The sequence below is a fragment of the Hakea prostrata genome, chromosome 4, assembly GCF_041222555.1.
Source record: "Hakea prostrata isolate BN-2017 chromosome 4, UWA_Hpros_2, whole genome shotgun sequence".
Classification (NCBI taxonomy): Eukaryota; Viridiplantae; Streptophyta; class Magnoliopsida; order Proteales; family Proteaceae; genus Hakea; species Hakea prostrata.
In genome coordinates this window covers 55,954,873-55,980,197 of record NC_142603.1, presented here as the reverse complement: position 1 = coordinate 55,980,197, position 25,325 = coordinate 55,954,873, and the positions used below count along the sequence as shown (strand labels likewise).

At 36.6% G+C, this 25,325-nt stretch overlaps 1 protein-coding gene across 2 annotated transcripts in view; it reads left to right on the top strand.

Annotated features, from left to right (window-relative positions):
• Nucleotides 1-214: 214 nt before the first annotated feature.
• The window catches only part of NRPC2 (nuclear RNA polymerase C2), a 131,231-nt gene continuing 106,120 nt past the window's right edge, over nucleotides 215-25,325 (top strand). The window contains exons 1-12 of one of the 2 annotated variants that reach the window (XM_089153750.1): nucleotides 215-436; nucleotides 4,193-4,246; nucleotides 8,554-8,665; nucleotides 8,863-8,944; nucleotides 9,022-9,143; nucleotides 9,234-9,326; nucleotides 19,007-19,088; nucleotides 19,178-19,268; nucleotides 19,370-19,422; nucleotides 19,676-19,740; nucleotides 21,710-21,815; nucleotides 21,909-22,019. In XM_089153750.1, coding sequence (XP_089009876.1) covers nucleotides 8,649-8,665; nucleotides 8,863-8,944; nucleotides 9,022-9,143; nucleotides 9,234-9,326; nucleotides 19,007-19,088; nucleotides 19,178-19,268; nucleotides 19,370-19,422; nucleotides 19,676-19,740; nucleotides 21,710-21,815; nucleotides 21,909-22,019 — 822 coding nt within the window. In that variant the 5' untranslated portion in view covers nucleotides 215-436; nucleotides 4,193-4,246; nucleotides 8,554-8,648. The remainder of the gene's footprint in view (nucleotides 437-4,192; nucleotides 4,247-8,553; nucleotides 8,666-8,862; nucleotides 8,945-9,021; nucleotides 9,144-9,233; nucleotides 9,327-19,006; nucleotides 19,089-19,177; nucleotides 19,269-19,369; nucleotides 19,423-19,675; nucleotides 19,741-21,709; nucleotides 21,816-21,908; nucleotides 22,020-25,325) is intronic. The other variant, XM_089153749.1, reaches the window with a different exon arrangement.

The window sequence follows — 25,325 nt, the reverse complement described above, 5'->3', positions numbered from 1 at the left end:
ATTTTCACCATAACCCTAAAGGCTCCTCATCACTCTTGTATTTCTCAACTCTCTCGACCAAGGTTTAAAGTATTGGTATTGAGTATCGTATCGGTTAGGTGATTTTAAGAGAGCGTATCGTCCCGTATCGAGTATTGTATCGCTTGGGTTAAATATATATACGTCGGCTAGTATCGAATGGTACGTTGGATACTTTAAACCTTGCTCTGTTTATCGTCTCTCTTTGCTCTCTCTCGTCTCTCTGTCCATCTCTCGACTCTCTGTCCATCTCTCGACTCTGTCGTCTCTCTCTGCTCTCTCTCGTCTCTCTCTGGGTCTGTCTCGTCTGAAGAAGAGTATCAAGTCGGGTCTGTCTCGTCTGTAGTTCGAGCAAGGCTTGCTCGGAAGAGCTTTTGGTTGTGGATTCTGCTCTCAAGGTCTCTCATCTCGCTCAAAGGTGTGTATGAGAGCTAGTGTAACCTCCAATTTTGCCCAGATAAGGCCATCTTCGGTTCCTGTTTTTGAATTGTATGCTAATCCTGTTACGACTTCTTTGCTTAGACTACGATCGAGAGGTTAAAAATGCAATTTCCTTTCTATCACCTGTTTCTGATTTAAGCTTTTGTACCTACTGCTGCTACGGCTCTTTAATAGTGTGTGGACAGTAGAAAGCTAGAATTTGTCCATGTTCTTTGATTAACTTAATTAAGTTGATGTTGCTTGTTACTTTGCACTTTTGATCGTTTCTTGTTATTTCTGTGCCTCCATTACTATCCCTTTTGTGTTGGCTGCTATATACTTGTGGGTGTTGAATTATGAGTTATGGCCGCTGATTAGGATGGGTTTCATGTATTCCATCTAATGAGTAGAGGATATGTTGCTCATTTGGATTTTGAACTGCTGTGTTGATGCATGGGTACTGTTAGTTTCTAATTCTAATCTTATAGTTGCTAGTTTCAATTGTCCTATAATATCTCCAAGTATGTCGATTGGATTGAACCCACACTTTAAAAAGTTTAAGGAGTTGAGGACACCTTTTAATCATATAAATTTGATGCCTATTGGATGTCTGGATTAGGAGGGATTATCACAGAGCTTAATCCTGCTGGTTGCCTGATTATGCACTTCAAGATCTAGTTGTGGGTGGGATTCTAAACTACACCCTTTAGTTAGATCGAAACCATTAACATGTATAAATGTTCCAAAGCCAAAGGCATTAATGGTTAGTGGTCTTTTTATTGTAGCAAAATCTTTATAATATTAAACTGGAGTTCAACTGTTGCTGTCAACAAAATCTCCTTTTAACATATTTTAACTCTGGTTGTATTTTCTAGATATTTTGTCAGATTTCTTTTTTAAAAGTGAGAATATGACAGTCAGTAAGAACTATTGTTTTTGACAGTCATGGAATTTCTAATGCTGCATCTTTCTGGATTTTTATTAAATGGGTGGGATGTTCTTGATGGTTTGCCTAGTGTCACTTGTTTTCTTCAATATACTTGATTGTATGTGACCACCTGTGTATGAATTGAACCAGCATATTTACGTATTTTTAATTATTTTATATTTATATTTATCTTTTTAAATATTTTATTAAAAAAATGTGTCCATTTTGGCACAGAGGTCGTACATACCATACAAGATTCTTTGCCAAGATGGGTCAGAGAAACGTGCCCATCTGTGTCCAACCATACAAGATTTCACTACAAATTCAGTGCCAAATTTGCCCACTTCAACACAGATGCATAAAAAGTGGAGTCTGTGCTGAATTGGGAATTTTGGCACAGAATGGTTGCCATACAACCTAGAACACAAATTGGTTGTGCCCAAGAAGTTCAAGGGGTTGTATGGCAACGATTTTGTGCCAAATTTGCCCAATTCGGCACAGAATCTATATTGAAATCTTGTATGGTTGGACACAAATGGGCACGTTTCTCTTGTAAAATTAGCACAGAATCTTGTATGGCTGTATGAAGTTAGGATACAAAATGGGCACACTTTTTTTTTATATAATAAAATAATGAGGTCTCATTATATTTTATTAATCATTCATGGAATTTCTTCAAGAAATAGCCGTTGGGCTTAAATCAAAACCAGACGGACTTTTGTCTGGCTCTTTGTGACCTGACGGACGACCATCTGGCTGAGACGGATGTTTGTTTGCAGCACAGAGTGCATCCTGACATGCATACAGGGACTTGATTGGGTTACAAGAATCATAAGCTGATAAAGAGGCCAAGTATCTCATGCTAGGTGCACTCGATTGAAATGGAATGCATTAGCTCTACAACTCCATTGTTTGTTGCTTATGAAAACTGAATTACTGAAGCCCAAATGTTGCTAAGAACTTGTTTTAGAAATAACTTGAAGCTTCAGACTGTTTACTGTTTTAGTACATATGTTTAAACTAGGACTCAGGTGTTAGCAAAACCAACTTGTTTGTATGAGTGAGAGAGTGAGAGAGAAAGAGGACAATCCAGTGAGCCATATATACATAGATAAAGCATTAAATATGGCATGAGTGATTGAAATTTGTCAGCCTAAGAACTACTATTTTGATTATGTCCCTTCCCTCCCCCCTTCCTCTCTTTCTCTTTCTGCTCTCAAGTAGGAAGTATGAAGTTTTTGTCATAAACAAGTAAGACATTAACAAAATATGTATATACATATTTAATGATCCAAAACAAGTAAGACATGGACAAGGAGAAATACAAAAAGAGATCACCAAATGCTTCATCTATTTATATAGACAAATGGTTTTCATTATTTGTCAAGAAGAAAATTAACCACATGAATCCTGATGGAATCGAACCATCATACCCTAGAAACTTTCTAGGTGCCCTTCCATTTGAGCTAATGATTCTCACCTACCAAAACACATTTTGGATCAATCCAAAAGAGTCCCTACTATAAAAAAACACCTTGATGAAAACATCAAAAGCTATTATATTGAAAGGAGAACCTATTTCTAGTCATTCTAGTACGCAATTCTCTTCTTATCTCTTGTTTGCAATGAGTTTCTGGTAATCCAAATTATATAGATCAGAAGAATAACAGGAAATATGTTCTCTCTTTTAGATGGCTGCTCAACTATGAATCACACTCTAGAAAAAAATTATGTAAAAAAGTTCATTAATTTCAAGATAAACCCCTTCTTAAAAGCCTAAACAAACAATCACATTAACAATCTCTTTGGGTATTTGAATCACCATTTTCTCTGCATCCTCTAAACTCACAAAAATAAAGAAAAGGTTAAAAAGAATAATGCGAGGACCCTAAAGACTACCATCAAGAACAATGGGAATCAAATAACTTAGCAGGTATAGACTTACCAGGTGGTTGAGATGAAAGTGCAAGATCAACTCAATGATATTTATGAAGTTCAATATAAACAGAAGTAGATAGAAAATATTCAAACACCTTCCTCTTAAATACTAATTAGCTTAACCAAAAGAGGGGGAACTAAAAAGGAATTCACAATTGATTTGGGAAATGATAAGTGTGAAATGATAATGTAAAATCAGGATTGCAATTGTTTAGCATAATATAGTAGAGCTACCAAATATTCCATAAGCCACAGAACAGATAAAAGGTCAGGAACTAGACAAATGAAGTACCGGCTTGATTAACTTTAAAAGGTATCAGTATCACAAAGTCCCTATGGTTCAGCTGACTGCTACCAAACCTACCTCAACTAAACAGGGCTGGTCCTAGGTCCTTCATCACCAATAATAACAGACTTCAGAGTCCATGTTGAAGTTATGGTGATGTATTTTTCTAGTATCAGCTGTCAACCTGACACTTCAATCCTCTTCCACCTGAGTTCGAGAACAGAAAGCACTTGGTAAATGCTTCGTAATCTTTCCCTCATCGAACACAAATATTAATGAAACAGTTCAAGCTCATATATCATTGGCCAAACCCTAAGGCAACCAAGAAATCCCAAGGAATATTATGGTTAAAATTATTTTGGGTGTTCTTCATTTTGAAGTTGATGGCTACTGTGGTGAAGCAGCAGCCACTCTCTAGTATAAGTTGATGGCTTATATGGCCCTTGGATATGAGTTAAAGTTTTGTTACGTTATTGTACTCTTACAACAGTTTTATTATATTCTACCAGATTAAAAGGTCCATCTGATTAGTTGATCCTAAGCTACTGCTGTGTCATTCTGGTTCCATAGTTACTAATTTTTGTTGAACATAAATTTTGCAGATCCATCTATTGGATCATTCTCAATTTTGGAGAGTAAATCCTACAGTAGAAGAGGTCAGTTATATTAATTTTCCAGTGCCATCTAACTCTTCCATAATAATTTATGATTGATCACTGAACCCACATAACATTTCAGTCCCAAAACTACTGATATCCATAATTTTTTAACCTTTCTAACAGAGAGAAGTCCTAATTTACCTTCAGGTTCCTTACTCATCATCAGTTTCAAACATCATCCGAAATCGGATACCCAAGGATTATATGGTTTCCATTGACAGCTTTGCAGTACTTGGCCAAAGGAATCACAAACTCTGATGGATTAGCCCTGCAGAAACCAAGATAACAATTAAATCAAGAGAACAGTTAGCATTTTACTTCAGAAAATAACTAATTAGTCTAATATATGTCTCTAAAATATATCTCATAGCAGGACAGCTTAAAATTATAGTCTAAAACTAGCACGGCCTATGTGATTCCTTGCTTGACCTACTTATATGAGATCACTCATATAAGTATTAAAAGCCTGACCAACTCAACCATCCAGCAGCATAATAAATGGGAAATAAGAACAAAAAGAGTGTATATAAGAGTGTAATAGAGCACCTCTTTCATATAAAAACACTAGATTGGCTGCATCATGATTGGAAGAGAATCGAAAGTTTATACACTGCGGGAAATCGAATAACTGAACCATGAATTTGAAGAAGAAAGAAAAATGAAAAGCTAAACTAAAATGACACATAAAGCTTCAATCAAGAAGGAGAAAATTCAAAACTAAGAACAAAGATTATAGAGTACCATACACTTTATTTTCCGGTAACAAAAAAATTGCTTACCGTGAAGAGAATTATGAGAGATTTACTAATGGTTTGTGGCGAATCTCTACTATTGCTGCTACTGCTTCGATCCAGACAAAGCAAAGAAGCTCTAACAGAAAATCAGAGATTTTTGGGGAGGATATATTTTTTAAATTTGCCCTAAGTCGGCGGCTAGTTCGATCCATTGGGTGTTTCCTCTTCAACCACGAAACTAGAACTTATGAGTTTCAGGGAAAGTACCTTAACAGAGTTGAACGATTTGAACAATGGTGCTTTTGATGAAAGATGCATCTTCACTGTAGTTTCAGATTTGAATGAGCGATGCGGCAAAAAGAGATTGTTGAGCGAAACAAGGTTTGAGCGAGAGATGCTTGCATAATTTCTAACACCTTCGAGTGATCTCAGAGAAATCGAGTGAGATTGAGAGAGAATCGTTGAGTTTTGGAGTGAAATTCTTCAGCGAAGGTTCTGCGAATGGAACGATGCCTCTACAGGTGTTAGAGCTTTTGTTTTATATTGTGATTTCCCAACTTTGCTCTCAAATGGCGTCGTTCCTTTACTTGTGCCCCGCATTTTTGGACAGAAGTGCTTCTGTGTGAGAGAAGCTGACACAACGAATTTGGGTGCCAAATGCCCAGTTTGGCACACTTTCGCTGAACTGGCACACAAATTTCAGACCGGTTTACCATACAACCCCAAATGGCGTAGAAGCATTTCTGTCTCAAAATGCGAGGCACAAGTGAAGGAACCATGCCGTCTGAGGGCATAGTTGAAAAATCATAATATAAAGCAAAAACCCTAACACCTGATTACCTGAAGAGGCATCATCCCTTAGCACAACATTCGCTGAAGAATCTCACTCTAAAACTTTACGATTATCTCTCAATCTCACTCAATCTTTCTCAGGATCGCTTGAAGGTGTTAGGAATCACGCAAGCATCTCTCGTTCAAACCTTGTTTGCTCAACAATCTCTCCTTGCATCGCTCATTCAAATCTAAAACCACAGTGAAGAGGCATCGTTCATCACAAGCACCATTGTTCAAATCGTTCAACTCTCTTCAGGTACTTTCCTTGCAACTCAGAAGTTCTAGTTTCGTGGTTGAAGAGGAAACACCCAATGGATCGAACTGGCCGCCCAGTTAGGGCAAATTTAAAAAATATATCCTCCCCAAAAATCTCTTAGAGCTTCTTTGTCTGGATCGAAGCAGAACCAGAAGCAGCAATAGTAGAGATTCGCCACAAACCATTAGAGCACTGAGAGTGGAGGTGTCTTGATTCGATAAATCTCTTATAATTCTCCTCACGGTAAACCGGTCTGAAAATTTGATGGGAATTTGGTGCAGAATCGTTGCCATACAACCTAGTAGACCCTAAACTAATGGTGGGCCCCTTAGTGCAATATATTACTTCTAGGTCCCAACCAGACTAACACCTGCTACCCTTGCGATAGCAATTTCTCTTATTAATCTTCTCCGTCTTTGGTGACCTAGATTACTCATCAAACATTTGTTGTGGTTCATATTTTTTCCATCTTCTCCATCTCGGTGCCTCCCGTATTGGGACTGTGAGAAGCAAAGCAATTAACTATAGGTAGGTTATATATATAGTACTAGAGTTCATGACTTGTTTTGTGCGTTTGTTTAACTCTCTAGAAAAACATTTTTCATGTGCTTTGGGAATAGAAAACAATTGATACGTTTTTCATGTTTTCATGGTATGTCTCTCTGTCTCTATCTCTATTTCTGTTTCTTGTGTTCTTCTTCTTCTCTTGCCGAAGTGCTAATATGGGGTAAAAATGAAACAAAATCATTGATTTTGATGAAAAGTGCATTTTTTTAAGACTATAAGCAAAATTTCAGCAAAACAGTGCTTATTTCGTATGTTTAATCTTGGATATGTTGAAAGTACTCAAGTGTTTGTTGTGTTTTCTAACTATGGTTTGATTGTAAGTTAAACTTTGAATTCCCAAAACTTGGTATACTCAGTAAGAATGTGAACTAAAATGTACCAAAACTTCAGCTTCATTGACTGAAGAATGAACCGGAGATCATCTCTGACTTGTAGACTTGTAAGATTCTTTACACCTACCGGGGATCAGAGAAGACAAGTTTAGTGTTCCAGATTTTTATCAAAGATTGCCCATCCCTTACACTCTTAATTACCTTTTCTACTTTTGCATGGAATATCTATCAGTCTCTAGTTGTTATTAAGGTTTGCCCATCATCTGTTCGATGAATTACCCTTTACACTCCTAATTACCTGTTCTACTTTGCATGGAATATCTATCAATCTCTAGACTCTTTTTATCAAAGATTGCCCAACATCTGTTTTAAACTCATTGGGATTAGCCTAAGAATAAAATAAATATGAAAAATTCTGTACTAGTTAATTATAATACAGTGATCCAACCTTTCTGAATTGAAATAATAAAAATTGTCAATCTCCTATGCTACTGGAGAACTTATAATTTCAAGAGTAGTTGGGCCTTCAATGCTAATAGCTTTTGAGAAATGTCATGAGGTGAACCATATTAAAAAGACAAAAGGGAAGAACTAATGAAATTACACTGTTTGGTCAAACATTTTTTTCTTTCAATGAATAGCAAAGAAAAAAAAGAAAAAAGAGAGAAAAGAAAAGGAAAGAAAAAGAAGGTATGTTAGGAGAAGCCATAGTAAATGTTTGTGGACTGTCTTTTTTGTGTCCTCTCTATCCTAGGGACCATGTGTATCCTCTATTTTTTTAACCAGCTTAGCATTTCTCTTTCTTCTCTCTCGTTCCCTTTGGTAGTCATATTTCTCTTCTTCCCCTTTCCACCACAACTTGGTAGAGAGCAGTAATTTGGTAGATGTATCATGTGAGAATGATATTTTGCTGTGGGATTGAGTTGGTGGAAAGGGAAGGCATTTTTTAATCTTACTTTCAGTTATACATGTGGCTACTGAAATCCTAATTTTCTACTTCATCTTTCTTAATCTTAGATCAAGAATATTATTGAGAATGCATCATTTATCAGCATGCTTTCTAGCTAGGAACTGTTGATCAAGGAAAATCAGTATTGAAATGTATAATGTCAATGTGATGGAAATTATTATTATTGTTTTTGATCATAAATATAAATTAAAATTTTTACAATCCAAATCAATATTGAAGAGTTTTATGGATTTCCTACAATGTGTTAAAGTTTAGATGATACTATGACTTTTGTAATGGTCAAATATTTATTAGAAGTGAACTAAAAACATATTTCTTGGAATGTGTTTATCAAACGTGTTATTGTTTTGAAAATGTTTTGAAAACAAATTTGGAACATGTTTAAAAAAACATTTGTTAAGGACAAAAACATCAAAAAATGCTTTTAAAATAAAAATAGTGTTCTAGTATGGAAATGTTATCAAATGCATACTCAAGGTTTTAAATTTTCATGGCTTTGTAGTGAAGCAAATGCAGTAGTGAAGGCTCGTAGTGGAACTCGTTAATATTAGAGTTCATTTGATATTCTTAACATACTATTTAATTTGATACATGATTACTTTCTCTGCCAGAGTTTGAATTCTTGCCAAACTTAAAAGGAAGGAATTGGATTTTCCACCTTGGAGATATATTGGTTTTGGGAGGAGAAGCAAGCTAGCAATCAAGGATGGGTGTTTCTGAACAGTACGTTATATACATTAGAACATAATTGTTTTATTTGCAGCAATTCATAGATATTCTTGTGTTTTTTAAGCCTAATTTTGTTTAATTTTTATTGTACCTTGTAGCAATAGGGAGACTATAGCTTTTAATGAATCCATCATGTTTTTCCCTGATTCTTTAGTTCGTCGGTGATCTCATTAAATTGTTCCAACATACAGAGTCTCTATCAACAAGGAGTTCCTCAGTGATCCTATAAAATCGACTGTGGATAAGTTCCAACTACTTCCTGAGTTCTTGAAGGTACTTATTATTTTTTGTAGCATTGTTTGGTGCAATTAATTAAAGATATTGACAAACATTTGAGTTTGGAATTGCAGGTGAGAGGACTGGTGAAGCAGCATTTGGATTCGTTCAATTACTTTGTCAATACTGATATCAAGAAGATTGTCCGTGCCAATGATCGCATCACATCCCTTATTGATCCTAATATATACCTTAAGTAAGTCTACGATCAGTTGTAGCCTTCCACTTATGCAGCTAATCAAACCGCTGAACATATGGAAATATATGTATGTTTTTTTGACCACAGGTTCAAAGATGTCAAAATCGGTGAACCATCAGTCACAGAAGATCAACAAACTGACATTCTAACACCTCACATGTGTCGACTATCAGACTTGACGTATGTGGTTATTTTCTTATGTTCTCAAGTTTGCATTACCTTTGTTCTGGATTTTCCTATTTCAGTATGGGGAAGCATGCATGCCAAGAAACCTGGGTGGTCAATGCTCACTTTGCTTTTACATTGTATAAAATGTGATTACAACATTCTGTAAAATATTGAAGTTTAGCCCAAATGGAGTTTGCCATATGTAAAAATAGTATTGCATATTCAGGTACCATGTGACCATGCAGAGGGTGCATTAATAAATTTTGGAGGGTGTAGGATTGAATCTGAGTTTGAAATTAAGATATGCACCATCCAATAATTTCCTTGATAACATTTGCTTTCTACATGATGCACAATAGTTCTGGAGTATTTGAGGTTACCTTGATAATGCAGATCAGGAAACCTTATCCTTTTAGCTTGGTATACAAAAATCATTAATCATAGTTCTAATTTCTCAACTGTGAGGAGATTTTTTTCTTTCTTTTTTAAATACGAATGGGAACTTACTCCTTTAGTAGGGCTTCCTCCTCTCTACTACTGGGCTATCCCTGTAATATGATTGCCATTCTGACCAGCTCATTTCAGCAACAAATGAGAATTGGATGAAGACATGATGTAAACAACTGAACATAACTTCATCTGGTCACTTTTCAAGCATTTTTGTCATGTAAAGCTATACCCAACATGTTAAGGTTTAGGTGTGAGGCTTTTAGGTATGGCTTTAATTCTGACTCGGCCGGTGATGCATATTTCTGTCAACATTTATCTATCTTCTGAAGTGTTTGGAAGGTCCGCTATATGACTGTGGGGTTTATACAATCCATAGTTGGTTAGGAAGTTTTACATTCATTTCTTGATCAAGCTGTTTATTTTTGAAGTGAAAATTATTCCTAACTAATAGTATAGGGGGCATTCTTCTAGTTGAGGCTTACATGTGGCGATTCCATAGAACTGCTTGCTCATAGAGGTTTTGGAATTGTACTAGCGGAGCTGCTTGGTATGCTGATTGCTCAAATTAAAATAATTATTATCTGATTATTCAAAGTATGTGCTTGTTTCTTCCTCAGCTTCTACTGCGACTGCCACCACCACCACCACTATTACTGTTGTAATTCGTTTGTTATTATTATAGTTTCTGCTGCTGCTGCTGCTGTTGAGTAAAGCCAAATTATTGAGGAAGAGAGAAACTCTTTAAGGAAGCTAAAAACACATAAGGGTTGCTTACTTTTTATAAACAAATACAACAATCATCCTTGTCCCAACTAAATGGGGTTTGCCACATGGATTCTTTCCTTCAAATCAGCTCTGTTTGAGGCCATACTAGATACAAGGCCTAAGTTATGCATATCCTTTCTCACCACTTCTTTTAAGGTTATTTTAGGTCTGCCCTTGGTTTTTTTTAATTCCTTCAATCGAAATTAAATTACTTCTCCAATACAGAGAGAGGCATTTACAAGCTTTAGTTGGAAGTGACTGTACCACCTCAACTTTCTCGTATCTTATCATTTATCGATGCTACTCCCAGGCCAGCTCTAATATTATCATTCCTTATCATATCCTTCATAATTTTATAACTCATCCATCTTATCATCTTCATTTCTACTAAACTAAGTTTCTCTATATGATGCTTCTTAATAACCCAACACTTTGCACAATACATTATAGGTAGTCATACAACGGTCCTATAGAATTTTCCATTGAGCTTTAAAGGAATATGTCAATCATATAAGATCCCAGACCCATCTTTCTACTTCATCCACCCTAGTTTAATTCTTTGAAAAACATCATCCTCTATATCACCTGTTCTATTTATGATTGAGCCTAGGTACCTAAAATAATCACTTTGTGGAATCTCCTTGTCATCAAGTTTCACCATTTCAACATCTGACCAAAGTTACACACTAGATATTCTGTCTTCTTTCAACTCAGTTTAAAGCCTTTTGATCCCAAAGTGGCTCTCCATGAATCTATATTGCTGCAAAATCTTGTAATTATTTATGATTGATGATGGAACAAAATAATAAAGTGTTTGCTTTTGTAATCACCACCACATGCATGCTTGCTTAATTTTGAATGCTTTAGTATTCCTTACCTACTAAATGCACCATGTAAGTTTCTGGTTCTACATTCAGATCTATATGATGCAGCTCTTGACCATCTCCATTTACTTTTGTAGTACCACTTGTTGCCCCTGTTTCCTTTGATTTTTCTACAGTTTATTATTCCACCTCTTGTAGTGAGACCCAAGGAAAAAACTTCCCTTTTTATTTTCACTTTAAACCCGGACTGTTTCCATAGCCAACTGCTGCAGCCCTAAATTGAAGAGGTTCAACTGGGGCTAACTTTCCAGGATTTTAACACAAAAGGTAGAGTTTAGGTTTATAAGTTTTTGGAAAATTTAATCAGAATACATTAGAACATAAGTTACATTTATTGGATGGGGATGAAACTTGTACAGATTTTAGGTAATGGTATATATGGATGACCCCTAAAGTTTGGGATGATTTTACTGTCAGTTTTGTGCAAATATAAGTTCAAAATATGATAGTTTTATGGAGTACGAAAAAATTCAATAAAGTGGTTAGAACCTTGGATTTTGCATGGTATTGATGTATAGTCTTGATTGGAAGGGGATAGTAGGTACATGCTATGGGATGGATCTCTCTATTCTAATTATTAGTTTGGGCTGGACATAGGTTTTAATGGCTGGGTTTAAGGAAACAAAGACAGAAAAAAAGAAAAAGGGAAAATAAATTTAGGGTTGGGGAATTTAGAAGTTTAGAAGATTAAATAAGGACAATTGGGTATTAGGATAATTCGACTTCTGTTGAAGATCTGGTTGAATGAGAAAATATATTTTGGGAGAAGAAAGAGAAAAATAGACAATTAGAAATCACATAAGAAAGGGAATAAATTGCATAAGAGATGTCATTGTGCCTCACTGTGATGTAACCTAGGTTTAAGGTTAGATTCCTAGATATTCTAAAGAGGAACCAACACACAATTTTAGATGCTTTGGCCAACAGGTCTGAGGACCAATAAAGTTGCTGGGAATGTTAAATTCAGATATGAAAGTTTATAGGATTTCAAATTCAGAATTGGAAATTCAAACCCTAGGTCAACTGGACTCAGCTAGGGTTAGGGTTTTGTGGAATGGCTCCTATCCTGTAGTTTATAACTAGGAAAGTAGATGGTTAGAACATAGTTGTATGTTGGGTTGATGCCCAATTCATTACCCAAAGGGCAGCTACGTCAAGTCCCTGACATCGAGGTCTTACAAGATCTGGCCTTGGTCTCGACGAGATCTTAGTTTCGTGAGACCTTGAGTCAAGATTAGGGGTGAAAAATAGAAAATCTTGGCCGAGATGTTAGTCGAGTCGAGATTTCAGTTTGAGTTTCCACTTAAACACCTCTCTTCGAGATAGATATTTCATCTTGTCTTGACCCTTTTGACCTCCTCTCGACCTCTTTTCTTCCCCAGCTCCTATTCTTCCACTTCTGGCCGGATCTTTTGTCGAAAAACTGCTTGGGTCTTCTCCTATAATCAAGGTTTAAAGTATTGCATATCAGGTGATTTTAAGAGGCGCATCGTATCATATTGTATTGTAGATATGTATGTGATGGGTCCAAAATTGCGTGAAAATGACCAAGTATGCATAGAAATGGTCTAATTTGAACAAAAAACATATAGATAGCTAATAAATGATCATTCTATCATTTAAAAAAATAGAAGAACTAGAGAACAGGGGAAGTACTGCAGCAATGCAGAACACAAGAAGTAACCTGCTATTTGCTTAGGCCACAATAAAATACTAAGGTAGAATTTAGCTTGTACATTAATTAAGTGAAAGGCAAACCAAATAACCACAGTAGAAGAGAGAGGGAGAGATGGTGCAGCAGCAATATCATTCAAAGAACTTTTCATAACATCATCAACCACTAACGGTGATCAAAACATGACCTGTGTTCATGCCTTCTACCAGGTGATCATTATTGAGGACTATATAGACTTTATGACAATTAGATTTCATCATGGCTTTGTGTTGATAGATCAGGGAAGTTGCTGGAAGAACATTTCCTTGCTGTTTGTTGAAGGTGTTAGTACTAGCTGATATCAGAATTTGAATAATTAATAATTGCACACATCGAAATTTCTCTAGGCAAGGTTTCATAATGAATGATTTGGCTTCAGAAATATGAGAGTTTGTGGCTTCCCAATCAGATACCAAGAAGTATGCACTGGCACCCAGATGTGAGAAGTATGATGCTTTCCACTGCAATTACTTGCAGCATAGGACAACATCTCCGTCCGCACATGACTTAGGGTCTTCCATCTTTTTCTTCCTCTAGACTAGAAATGAAAGCAATTTAACGAACTCATATGCATCTGATAGCATGGATTTGCTTTCATCCTGCTTTAGCTTCCATTGTTGGATCTTGGGGGTCCAACTCAACCAACCCCTTAAGGTAATCTAGTTTTTGTGATTGACTGATGATTTCCTGTCACGACCCCAGTTTTCACAGGCTTGGTGGGGCCCACATTACAGACATTCAACTAGGGCACGTGATAGTTCCTCTCATTATCAACCTGTTTATAATGACCAAAACAAAATGCTAACTAAAGATTCTCAAGGGCAAAAACAGACAACCTGTTTGAGAGTTTGACTCATAAACATATGTACACAGACACAATCTAAAGTCCTGTTATGTTTACATTTGACCTTTCAACAGTATCTAGTTAAGTACATACAGTTTCAAAGGAATATATACATTCACAGTCTAGTTAAACAAACATCAGTTGTAACAAAAAGAAAAAGAGTTTCCATCTTCAACTTTAAAAGTACTGTCAGGTGGCAGCACCCTTGCCCTTGTCATATATTTGAGGACCTGTTAACATTTACATTAGTGAGCTTTGAGCTCAAGTAAGCAATATAGACAACCATGTAAGTAAGTCGGGCAATTCATCATGCATCAATTATCACATCAAAGTCATATACCATTATGCATTTCAACTTTCTTTTCGTTTATTTTTATTTCTGTTATCTGACATTATAGTTTTGAGCCTAAGCAAATCCAGAGGATATACATTTCTCTTCACCACTGAAGTGGCTTCTGTCTCTTTACCACCAAAGTGGCTTCTGTCTCTTCACCTTCGAAGTGGCTTCTATCTCTTCACCACCGAAGTGGTATCTATCCTTTCACCACGGAAGTGGCTTCTATCCCTTCACCACCGAAGTGGCTTCTAGGCATAAGGCCTTGTACACCTTGTGGATTGCCATTGGCACAGACTCAATCTTTTCACTTTTCAGTCTTGCTTCATGCCCTCCCATTTGGGTACATTAAGTACCAGGACTTACAAAAGCCATTTCATTTCATTTCTTTGTCTTTTGCTCTTTTTATATTCAATTCAATATTGCGTTACTATGCTCTGTCTATTTCAATGTACTTTTTGCATTTCAATCTTTATTTAGTCTCATCTGAATAAAACTAGACACCCAGTCATACAATCTAATCATTTAAACATGAGAGCATGATAATTCTACATTTAACATGCATAAGCATCATTTCAAATTCATGATTAACAATTCAAGAATACTTTCAACATTCCAATTCAAGCAGTTCAATCAAGTTATTAAGCTGTCATCCAATCCCATGCATTTTTGTTCAATGTACAAAGACATATATCATGCACTTTCCATAAATTGCATCAACAAATAAATAAAATAGATTTTATGTTATCATGTGAATGTTACATGTCTACTAAAGGGAATCACCCACTTAACATACATAGGTTGGTCAATATCACTTACCTGTTCCTGTTCCATGTGTGTGTGTCTTGATCCTAGTTCAGTTAAAATCCGCTCTCCCTCCTGTATCCCGAACAATTAATGGCTATTTTGAATACGCGGAGCCAACAAGGGATTTCCTCTCTCCTCCCCACAATCTTCCTCTCTCTCTCCTCTCTTGTCTTTCTCTTCTCTCTCCACTCCTCTCTCCTTTCTTCTATTCCTCTTCTCTCCTTAATTCTTCCGCTTATATTCTTCTTCTCTCTCCTTGTCTCTTTCAATTTCTCTCTTTTAACCTCTTTTAATGGCTTCTTCTGTTTCTCTTCTCTCCTCACGTTCTCCACTTCTCTCTCTCCTTAACTCTTTAATGGCTGCTCTTTGTTTCTTCTTAACTCCTCAACTCCTTCTCTCACCTCTGTTTCATCTCCACGCATTACCCTCTTTGGTTTACTTTATCAACATTATGTATAGACAATATAAAAAACATGCCACCTCCTCTTTGCCATTTCTCTTATTAAATGACATCTCAAATTCATTTCATTTAAAGAGTCACCACGTAGGTGCGTGGGAGGTAGGGGGGAGGTGTCACCTCCTCCCTCCCTCTCTTTCCTTAATTCCTTTACGTGTATATATATGATAATATATATGATTTACTTTTATACATAATATAATACATACACATATATTTAATTAAATAGTGGACTTCTTTATGGGCTCGTGAGCTCGCCCTATTATCTTATGCAGGGCCCACTCTGAGGTGTGAATATTAATACCTCTAGATTCAGAAAATTATGCTTATCATTTCCTCGTTTTCAGTTCAGTCTAATTATACCGTTGTGGGACCCACAAGCGATGTCTTACCTCGATCAAAATGTCAATTGGAATCTAGTCTTACTATTTTTTAACTACACTCGGATCATTTGATTAAACCATCAAACCAACTATTAAGATCTTTTAATAATTGTTAAAACTGGCACATTCACACACAATAATAAAATAATAATATAAAAAGATGTGGGGCATCACATTTCTTCCCTTGAAGAACGAAAAGGAAAAAAGGTTGCTTTTCTTTCTCCTTTATCCCTGGTCACATGATTGAACAGTTAGTTAACTGCAGCTCAAGTGTCTTGAAACCTAATCTTTCCAACTTTATTGTTCAACATGAGAAGAAGATATAATAGATAATCAGATAAAGATTTATCCAATTCCATTTGATGATAACAGTTTGTATGAATGTTTAAGATCTGGTATTTTTTTCCAGGCCAATTCGAGTGAACTCGAGGGCCCATCTCAAGGGTTATAATGGTTAGGTTGGGCTCACAGTTGGTATTTAGCCTATTTTATGCCTTCGAAACCAATTGATGGCCTTAGATTTGCGAGAAAAACCCTAAGTATGGTATGTAACTCGACTTTAAATTTGAAATTGGAATGCTAAAGGAATGTACATGGCATTTATAAAACATGAAATATAGAACCATTATGACATATATATACATATATATGAAAAGCAAGTGACAAGATACATCAAATAACTTAAATACCAATAAAATTCCATCCATATAAGTACAACAGAACACCACATTCTTGAGTCTTAAGAATATAATAATACAACCATCATAAGTTCAATGTAAATCATGAACAGTAATACAACCATCATAAGTTCAATGTAAATCATGAGTTTATAACGTAAGTGTTGGGTATGGCTCATGCTTCACATTCTGTTGCCGACGACCTTCCACCCAACTCACACAGGGCCTTGCCTCCGAGCCTATAGAAGCCTTAGATCACTTTGGGCTTTAGCTTTTCCATTGCAATTTGGGCTTGGGCCCATAAATAGGGCAAGAAATGAACATGTACTTAATTTACACTCAGAGACCTAATCCTGAACATAATATTTGGAAAGATCAAATTTTGGGGAAGAATTCCTCCTTTGTTGAAGAACTCCTTCAAATGGCTGGTTTGATTCTTTGATCTTCCTTTCTTGATCTAGAAGTGCTAAACCTTGTTGTAGGTCAAGATCCGACATCAATTCAACAAAAAATGAGGTTTGTATGCTGTTGGTGAGTTGGGAGGGGAGAGGAAGCGAAATAGGTCAAGATCTTGACTTGTCTCGGACATAAGGTGGATCGAGATCTCGAGTTGAACTGAGATCTCGGTCAAGTTGGTGTATTTTGTGAGACCCTGCTGAAATCTCACCTCAAGACCTCAAAAAAGCAAAATCTTGATCCATGGTTTGCATCTTCTGCTTGTATTTCTGTCTGTGCAACTTGCAAGAGGTGAAACCATCTTTTGCCACCTTTGGATCAGTAGGAGCTAATGTTATTGATATGTATCTATGCGTATCAATCTGTATTGATTTGATATGCACTGATACAACTGTTACCTTGATGCATCTTAATGAAAATGTAAAGTTTTTTAAATTTAAATAAGAGATGTCTGCATATCATATAGTTTTCAGCTGTATTGCCCGATTTGTATCGCATCGTATCATTTGTTTCTAAATTATAATAATTTGGTTTCTTTATTGGAAGAGACATATCGCCTATTGTCTTGGCATGTGTTGGCCATTAAATTGAGAGACATAAGAAACAATATGAAGAAAATATATCTAGAGATGTATCGGCCAATATCAAATTGCATGCTTGCAATACCAAGGTGTATTGGCCGATATGATACAAACGGCCCGATACTTCAAATGTTGCGTATACTGCATCAACACTACATCTAGCTTATCTAATATCTACAACAAGTAATCAACAAGGATCAAGTTATTTTGAAGCCCCTCCCCCCCCCACAAAAAAAAGAAAAAAAGAAAAGAAAAAAAAAGGGTTCTACATTAGGCGTTTGGGCATGGATTAAATGTATTTTGAATATCTTTGTCCGAAATAGGCTAAAAACCAAATTTCAGCCCCAATCTGAACACTAAAACCAAATTTCAGCCCAATCTGAACACTAAAACCCACAAAGATGGGACTTCGAGTTCACTAGCGTTGAGCTTGTAAAATACTGAGATCTCAGTTTTCTGGCTGGCCTAGTTTAGGATCGAGACTGCGATCTCAAACCGTGGGTCCAATCCTTAACCTATTAAGTAGCCTAAAATTGACTAGGCGATTGAAATAATAAAGGAAAACTTTTTAAATAGGACTTCTTAACTAAATTAATAAACTAAACCGTGTTTTCCTATTTTCTGCCCATAAGACCCACTAAATTGGCCTATTACGAAGTAAACCAAAGGAATCAAAGACCAAATACATATATGACCCAATCCTTGACTATTTTTAAGGATAATAGCCCAATTTGGTGATGATATTGCATCATCAACTGTGTGGCATTTCCCTATTGGGCTGAAGCTGTGTATTCTTTCCTGAACTTTTGCTGAACTTTGTGGTTACTGTGTCTTTATTTACCATTCCATTCTTAAGGCACATATCTAAAAGTATGTCCTTGCATCTCAGGTGGCCAACATTGGGATTCTTTTTCAGCATGAAGCAAAGGGATAACTTCCTTTCATTTGAAAAAACTGAACTGGATGAATTAACTGTAGGATTGGGTAGTGGGGATGTAGAAGACCCACATATCTTATTTAAACCAATGAAACTGTTCCTGTTCCTGAGAGTGCAGATCTTTTGTCTTCCAAGGTTTCAAATTGCATAGTTCACACTTCTTGGCAATATGAATGGATTCTTGTTCAGTTTTTTCAACTTTGTATAATTGTTATGGGGTTGAAAACCTTAATTTCTTGTGTTAAATATTTTTGGAACTTACAATGGATATGAATGCTCATCTTAAAAGTCCCGACTTTTCAAGGCAATATGAAGATTCTAGAGAGTTAATTTCCAATCTGGCATTCTGTACTAGCTATACTAATGTAAGTCCACAAACCCGCCCCCAACTTTCTGCATGCAGTTATGCTGCTCCTATAATGGTCAATGTAGAATACAGTCAATACACAAGAGGAAATGATGTTCATAGAACTGTTGTGGAGAAGGTAGAGCCAGCCAGACGTACTTAAATTTTAACTTGATGTCGACATGCATATTTCTTTTGCAATAATTATGATCTATTCTCTTGTTACAGAATAATATTGTAATTGGAAGAATGCCTATAATGCTACGGAGTTGCCGCTGTATTTTAAATGGAAAGGATGAAGCTGAACTGGCTAGACTTGGTTTGTTGTGCACCAAATTTCACCAGCTTTATTGAAACTTTTTTGATGTACATACACATTCTTTTTTTCTTATTATTTTATTGCCTTTTTTTTTGATTTAGGTGAGTGCCCTCTGGATCCAGGAGGTTATTTTATTGTTAAAGGCACTGAAAAGGTACTTTGATGATCAAATAGCATTACTCAGCTTTTCAGTCTCAAGTATATGTGTTGTAGCCAAATCCCCCAGATTCTATATGTTACTAGTGCAGTAGTCTCTAAAATGTTCATTCAGCATTTTCTGTCTGCTAGATAACAGTGCTTGTCTCAGAGGGTTTCTTGGGAAAACTTCCTAAATGACTTTCTCATTCCAAGTGCTTTTTTACTCTGACAACAATAGGAGTTAATCGTGATGATTATAATTTTTGTAGGTCATTTTGATACAAGAGCAGCTTTCTAAGAACAGAATAATTATTGGTACTGACAAGAAGGGGCGGTGAGTTGTTCACCTGCAGTTTCTCTCCTAATTTTTTCTTTTCCCATGCAATTTTTATGCTTTGGTTTTTTGTTCTCTCTCTCGCTCGCGCGCTCGCTCGCTTGCTTGATTTGTTAATGGGTTGTTTAATTCTTCTCTGTCTATTGATGAACAATTCTGCATTACTTTTATTTTTGGTGCTTCCTGTTAAGAACTTCAAATGGATTTAGCTGACTAGATTGAGTCTTATAATTCAAATTTCAATTAGAATATATGACATGTTTCATGTATGTTCATATTTCTAAAATCCTCGTATATAGTCCTAAACCATTACACACAAGAGAAGAGCCTGGAAAGAACATTGGAATGATTTAATTTCAGTCTTTTAGATGCCAGGTTTTTGTCTTAGAGGTATAAGTGTAGGTAAACTCTTAGTCTCTAATGCAAAAGAGGGGCGCCGCTAAAAAACCTTAGGGAAAGTGTCCAATATTACTTCACCCACCATACGGATTCATCTTCCTCCAACAAGGATCATGAAATTACTGCTACTCAACTCTTCCAATTGGTATTTGAACATCGCAGAAGGACGTGATTTGATGAACTATTTTGTACATGAATATTTCATTGATGTTTTGTTAAACAATTCAGATAATTTATTCGTTATTTTTTATCATATATGTCCTGTTTTATAGGTGTTGCCCATCTCTTATATTACAACACTTTCTGAACTTGGCCAATGGAACTCCAAAATTTGCAAATCCCCATGGGTTCACTGCTGCCACTGAGACTGTCTCTTGTCATACAAATATTCACTTTGTCTAGGAGATAATCTCTTTGTCATTCCAATCAAATGTTCATCGAGAGAGAGAGAAATTGATTCCTTATATTGGTTTCCCCCCTTCTGTTATCCTCATTTTCACCATTGCCTTGATTTTTTAACATTTATGTGTTTAGTACTGTAATGAATAACAAAAGTGGACATATAAAACTGAAGAAACAAGATTCTCGACCATCTAAATGGATATTTTAATCCTTATTTGGGACGAATTTGTATCTCTCATGCTGAAGCTCTTTTTTCTTCCCTCTTGCTTTTGTACCTTTGTTAGTCTTAAATAATCCAGTTTAACATTCTCTTTTATGTCACTGAACATTTCCTGCCTTATTTTGATACATTGTCCATTTTTTTTCAGTTTGCTAGTTTCATTCCCGGAAGTTTCTTAATGCTGCATTCCGTCTTGGAGAAATATCTTGAACCATTAAAACTTTGATCCTTTCTTGGTATAAATCATTAGAGTTACAATAAAGTTATGCATTTTGAGGTTGTCTTGGAATTAGAATTGGAGTACTTTGTTTATTGGGCCATGTAACAGACCTTCATTTAGGAAGGTCAATCTGATCTATCTTTTCAACCACATTATAGGTCATGTAATGGTTACTTTATTCCTCAAATTATATAACATCATGGTTCATATGTATTCTGGAACTTACCTGTTTCATCATTTGCAACCAAAATCCTTGTATGCTTTGATTTTGGAAGTTCGAGTAGTTATAATCTCTATGAGAAGCAGTTGACCTGCACCTTAGAGTATAATGTTGAGATGCATATATGTCTGGATTGTCTTAAAAATTTATACTCTGCAAAATTTTTTATGTAAGCCTACATTATACATGTGAAGATATGTGCTGTCTCTGGAAAACGAAGATTACACATGCAATTGTTCTGGATGCTGTCTATTCTTGTCATACCTTGTTTCCTATTTTACATTTTCACATCATTTAAGCATCCAAGTACTTAGATGCTTCCATTTTAGGAGTCCCATGGATAGAATGTTTACTAGTCCAATTCATTTGATCTGACTTGAACATTTTAATTATATGCTATGTGCTCATTTGATCTTGCTTGAACCTCTTGATCGTTGCATCATCCATGTTCCTGATTTTCTGATGCAAAGTTCTTAGATTCTTCTATTGGTTTGTCATTTATTTCCAGCTTAAATGCATCCATCACTAGCAGCACAGAGGCAACAAAGAGCCAAACAGTTGTTCTTATGGACAAGGAGAAGATATATTTACATCTCAATGCTTTTACTAAACAGGTGATTCATGTGTTTAATCTTTTTCCATGTGCTTTGTAGTTGCTTTTAGAATTATATACTTTAGCTGTAAGCCTGTAACTATGATTTCTACAGGTTCCCATCATGGTGATCATGAAAGCTATGGGAATGGAGACTGATCAGGAGGTAGTACAGATGGTTGGAAGAGATCCTAGATATGCTGCCCTGCTTCTGCCTTCCATACAGGTAAAACATGATTTCGAAGGTTAAATGTGTGTGTGATGCAACTTGGTTTGAATCCTACATTAGGACATTATTCGCGTACCAAGTTGACAGGAAAGGTGAAGGGGCTGGCTACAAAATGGAGGCGGACAGACCCAAGAGTCTGAGTTTATTCCCTTGTCTTTGGGGAGTTCCTGACGTAGATTCATGTTCAAGTTGGGTTTTTGCTCCTTAAAAGTCTAGGGTTGGGTTATATTATATACAGATTGGGCTGTGAATCTGTGATCCCATGGGTTCTAGGTAATTGGCTACTTTTATGAGGCTTAAATACAGGTTAATTAAGTTGCATTAGTTTAGCTTTTATGCTAAGTTTATTTTCATGTTTCAGTGTTTAATAAAACTGAACTGGACTTGCTGGTTTGAGCAAGTGGTTCAATTTCTTGTATTTTTGAGTGTTCTCTTTTAGTTGTCATTCTTCTTCTTGTATCTTTATTCTTCACACACTTCCACGAATTTAGAAAGGAGAATGTCTTGTAATTTGGATCAGTCTTGGATTTCAAGTCCTTGAAAGGCCTTTGGCCACTGTATAAATTAAAAAGAAAAGTTACTTTTTTAGTGTCTTGATTTGGGGGGGGGGGTTGTTACTGATGCAGATACACTGCCTCGAATGAACCCTAACCCAGTTAAATATCTAGATGGAGATGTATTGGTGGTAGCAGGCCCCCCCTCCTTTTCTCCTCCTCCTCTAGGTAATTAAATTTTATTCAGTGAATCTCAGAAAAGTGGGATATGTTTTTAAATAGTTAGGAATTTAAGGAGATTGTCATTGCTAAAGCTTGTCTCTGAGTTATTTAGTGAATCTTGGGTTAGGGTGGCTTGATTTATTGAGATACAAACCTAAACCTTGCTGTAATTTAAATTCAGAATTGAACTCAAGTTTAGGTTCAGGATGAATAGGGTTTCTAGGGTTTTTGGAATTTAGGGGAACAAATGAATTAGGGTTTAGCCTAGGGTTTGGTTGTTCCAGTTGGGCTAAAATTTTAAGGGAAGGTCACTAGAGTTTTGGGAATGAGGTTCTTAAAGTTTGGGACAGCTCTAATGGTTAGATCGCCATAGAGTGGACCTTGAATTTTAGGTTTTTAAAAAAGTCCTAAAATTCCTGAAAAATTTGAAGGAAAAAAAAAAGATATGGGAATTAGGGTTTAGGGTAAGGTTCAGTATTTCTGGGGAGGTTGGGGTCAAAAACTAGGAGAGCTGGGGGAGGGGTGTGTTGAGATTTCCTAATGGGATTGGGGTTCGGGGGAGGGAAGGGGTGTCCTAGGGTTTAGGATTTGGGGCGGACAATGGCTGCTGCAAGTTAGGGAGGGGGAGAAACAGGGCTGCAATGGGTAGGGGATTGGGATTAGGAGGACTAAGGTTAAGGGAGTGGAGAGGGGTTGCCGCAGGCTTGGGGGGGGGGGAGGCTGCGATGGGGGAAAGAGAAGGGGAAAGGTAGGGACAGGGGTGGGGATTTTTACTTGTTATTGGAGAGAAAGGTTGCTGAATTTCAGAAAATCTGAATGCAGAAAGCTGCCGCAGGTTCCTCCCGTGGAAACCCACGACTTCACTCAAGATCTTCCTTCAATCAACTTCATCAATAATTAAAACTGATTTGTTTACGGGTGTGGGGTTATATTTATAGCCTTACGTTGAAGGATACATGCTAGGACTGAACCTTAGAAAGCAAATCAGGAGTTCTAATCGGATACAACTTGGAAGGCGAAACAAACAAGGACTCTTGACTTAATAAAAGTGCAAACATATAAGGACATCCAATTTTAAGAAGGAATCCCTTGTAAGATAGGACTCACTCGACTTAGGAACCAAAACAAAGAACTTCTACTTCACTCGGGAGTGTGATTCTACTAAGGATTTCTACTTAGCTAGTCCTAGGATGATTCAAATTATAGAACAAAAGTAGGACTAATTTCCCAGTAGAATTTGGGACTACTACCAAACATAGTTGTCACGGCGACGAGGCGATTTAGGCTAATTGAGTCGATGGGTCGACGAGGCGTCCTCCAAGGCGCTTTTGAGGCAGTCGAAATTTTAAGTGAAATTTTTAAGTGAAATTTTTAGTTTGTACACTCTAATTCATTATAAATGTATCATATTTTTTATAATCAGTAGACTATAAGCTAATAAACTGGTCTCGTTTAGTCTGTTATACTTAGTAAGTTATAGGTTATAACATGGTTAAAACATAGAAAAGAAAAAAAAAAAAATGCCGGCGACATACCGTCCCCTGAGAAGATGGTGAACAAAATCACTGGAGTTTACTGCTATTAGTGTTAACAAAGTTTGTTAACACAGAAGAAAAAGAAAAGCAGAAGAAAGAAGAAAAACAACATCGCCAAGTTGAAGTTGCCAACCTTTGCTTGAGATGCTGCGATGCAAGAATTGCCGGAGTGTCGCTGCAACTTCAGATTTGAGGGTCGCAACTGCAAAAGCATTTGTACCAGACTTTTTAGGGGAAAAGAAAGCAGAAGAAAGAAGAAGAAAGTAAGAAACAACAGCGGAACCTTCGCCTGAGATGCTGCTGCTGGAGTGCTGCTCCCGCCGCTTGAGATGATGCTGCTGCCGCTGCAACTTTGTACCAAACTTTTTAGAAAGAGAAAAAAAAAAGGAAAATAGCAGAAGAAGTTGCCGGAGATCAAAGGAAATGGTCGCAGCAAGTTCTACAACAAATCGTTGCCGTCGTCATTCGTCGTCGTCACTGTCGCCGTCGTTGTCGTCGCTGTCACCGTTCGTCGTTGTCGTCAATCGAGAGCAAGAGAGTAGTAGAGGCCAAGAGCTTTAGGGCTTTAGTGCTTTACGGGAAGTTTTGGTTTTGATTCAAGCAGCTCTTTAATTCCCCAAATTTTGTTTTTTTTTTTTTACATTTTTTATTTTAAATGTAACAATGATCCAATGTAACACTAACAATGATCCCATATAACACCTATGTAAGTATTCAACCATTAATTGATTCTCAATCGGAATCTAATTTTCAATTCCTTTTCTACCTTAGATTTAGAATCATAAATATTGTTATTTTTTTAATACACAAAGGTGGTCGCCTAGGGGTCCAAGGCGTCCGAGGCGCCTGAGGCGACTGCCTTATGGGTTTTAAGTGAGGCGACACTTGCCTTAGGGGCTCCACGAGCGCTTGGACGCCAAGGCGTCGCCTAGGCGACCCCTTGACAACTATGCTACCAAAGGAATCTTTCTCTAAGGACTCCTAACTAGACTAGGACTCTTGCATAACTTGACAAGAACTAACTCAAATAACAAAATAAGATTAGGACTAGA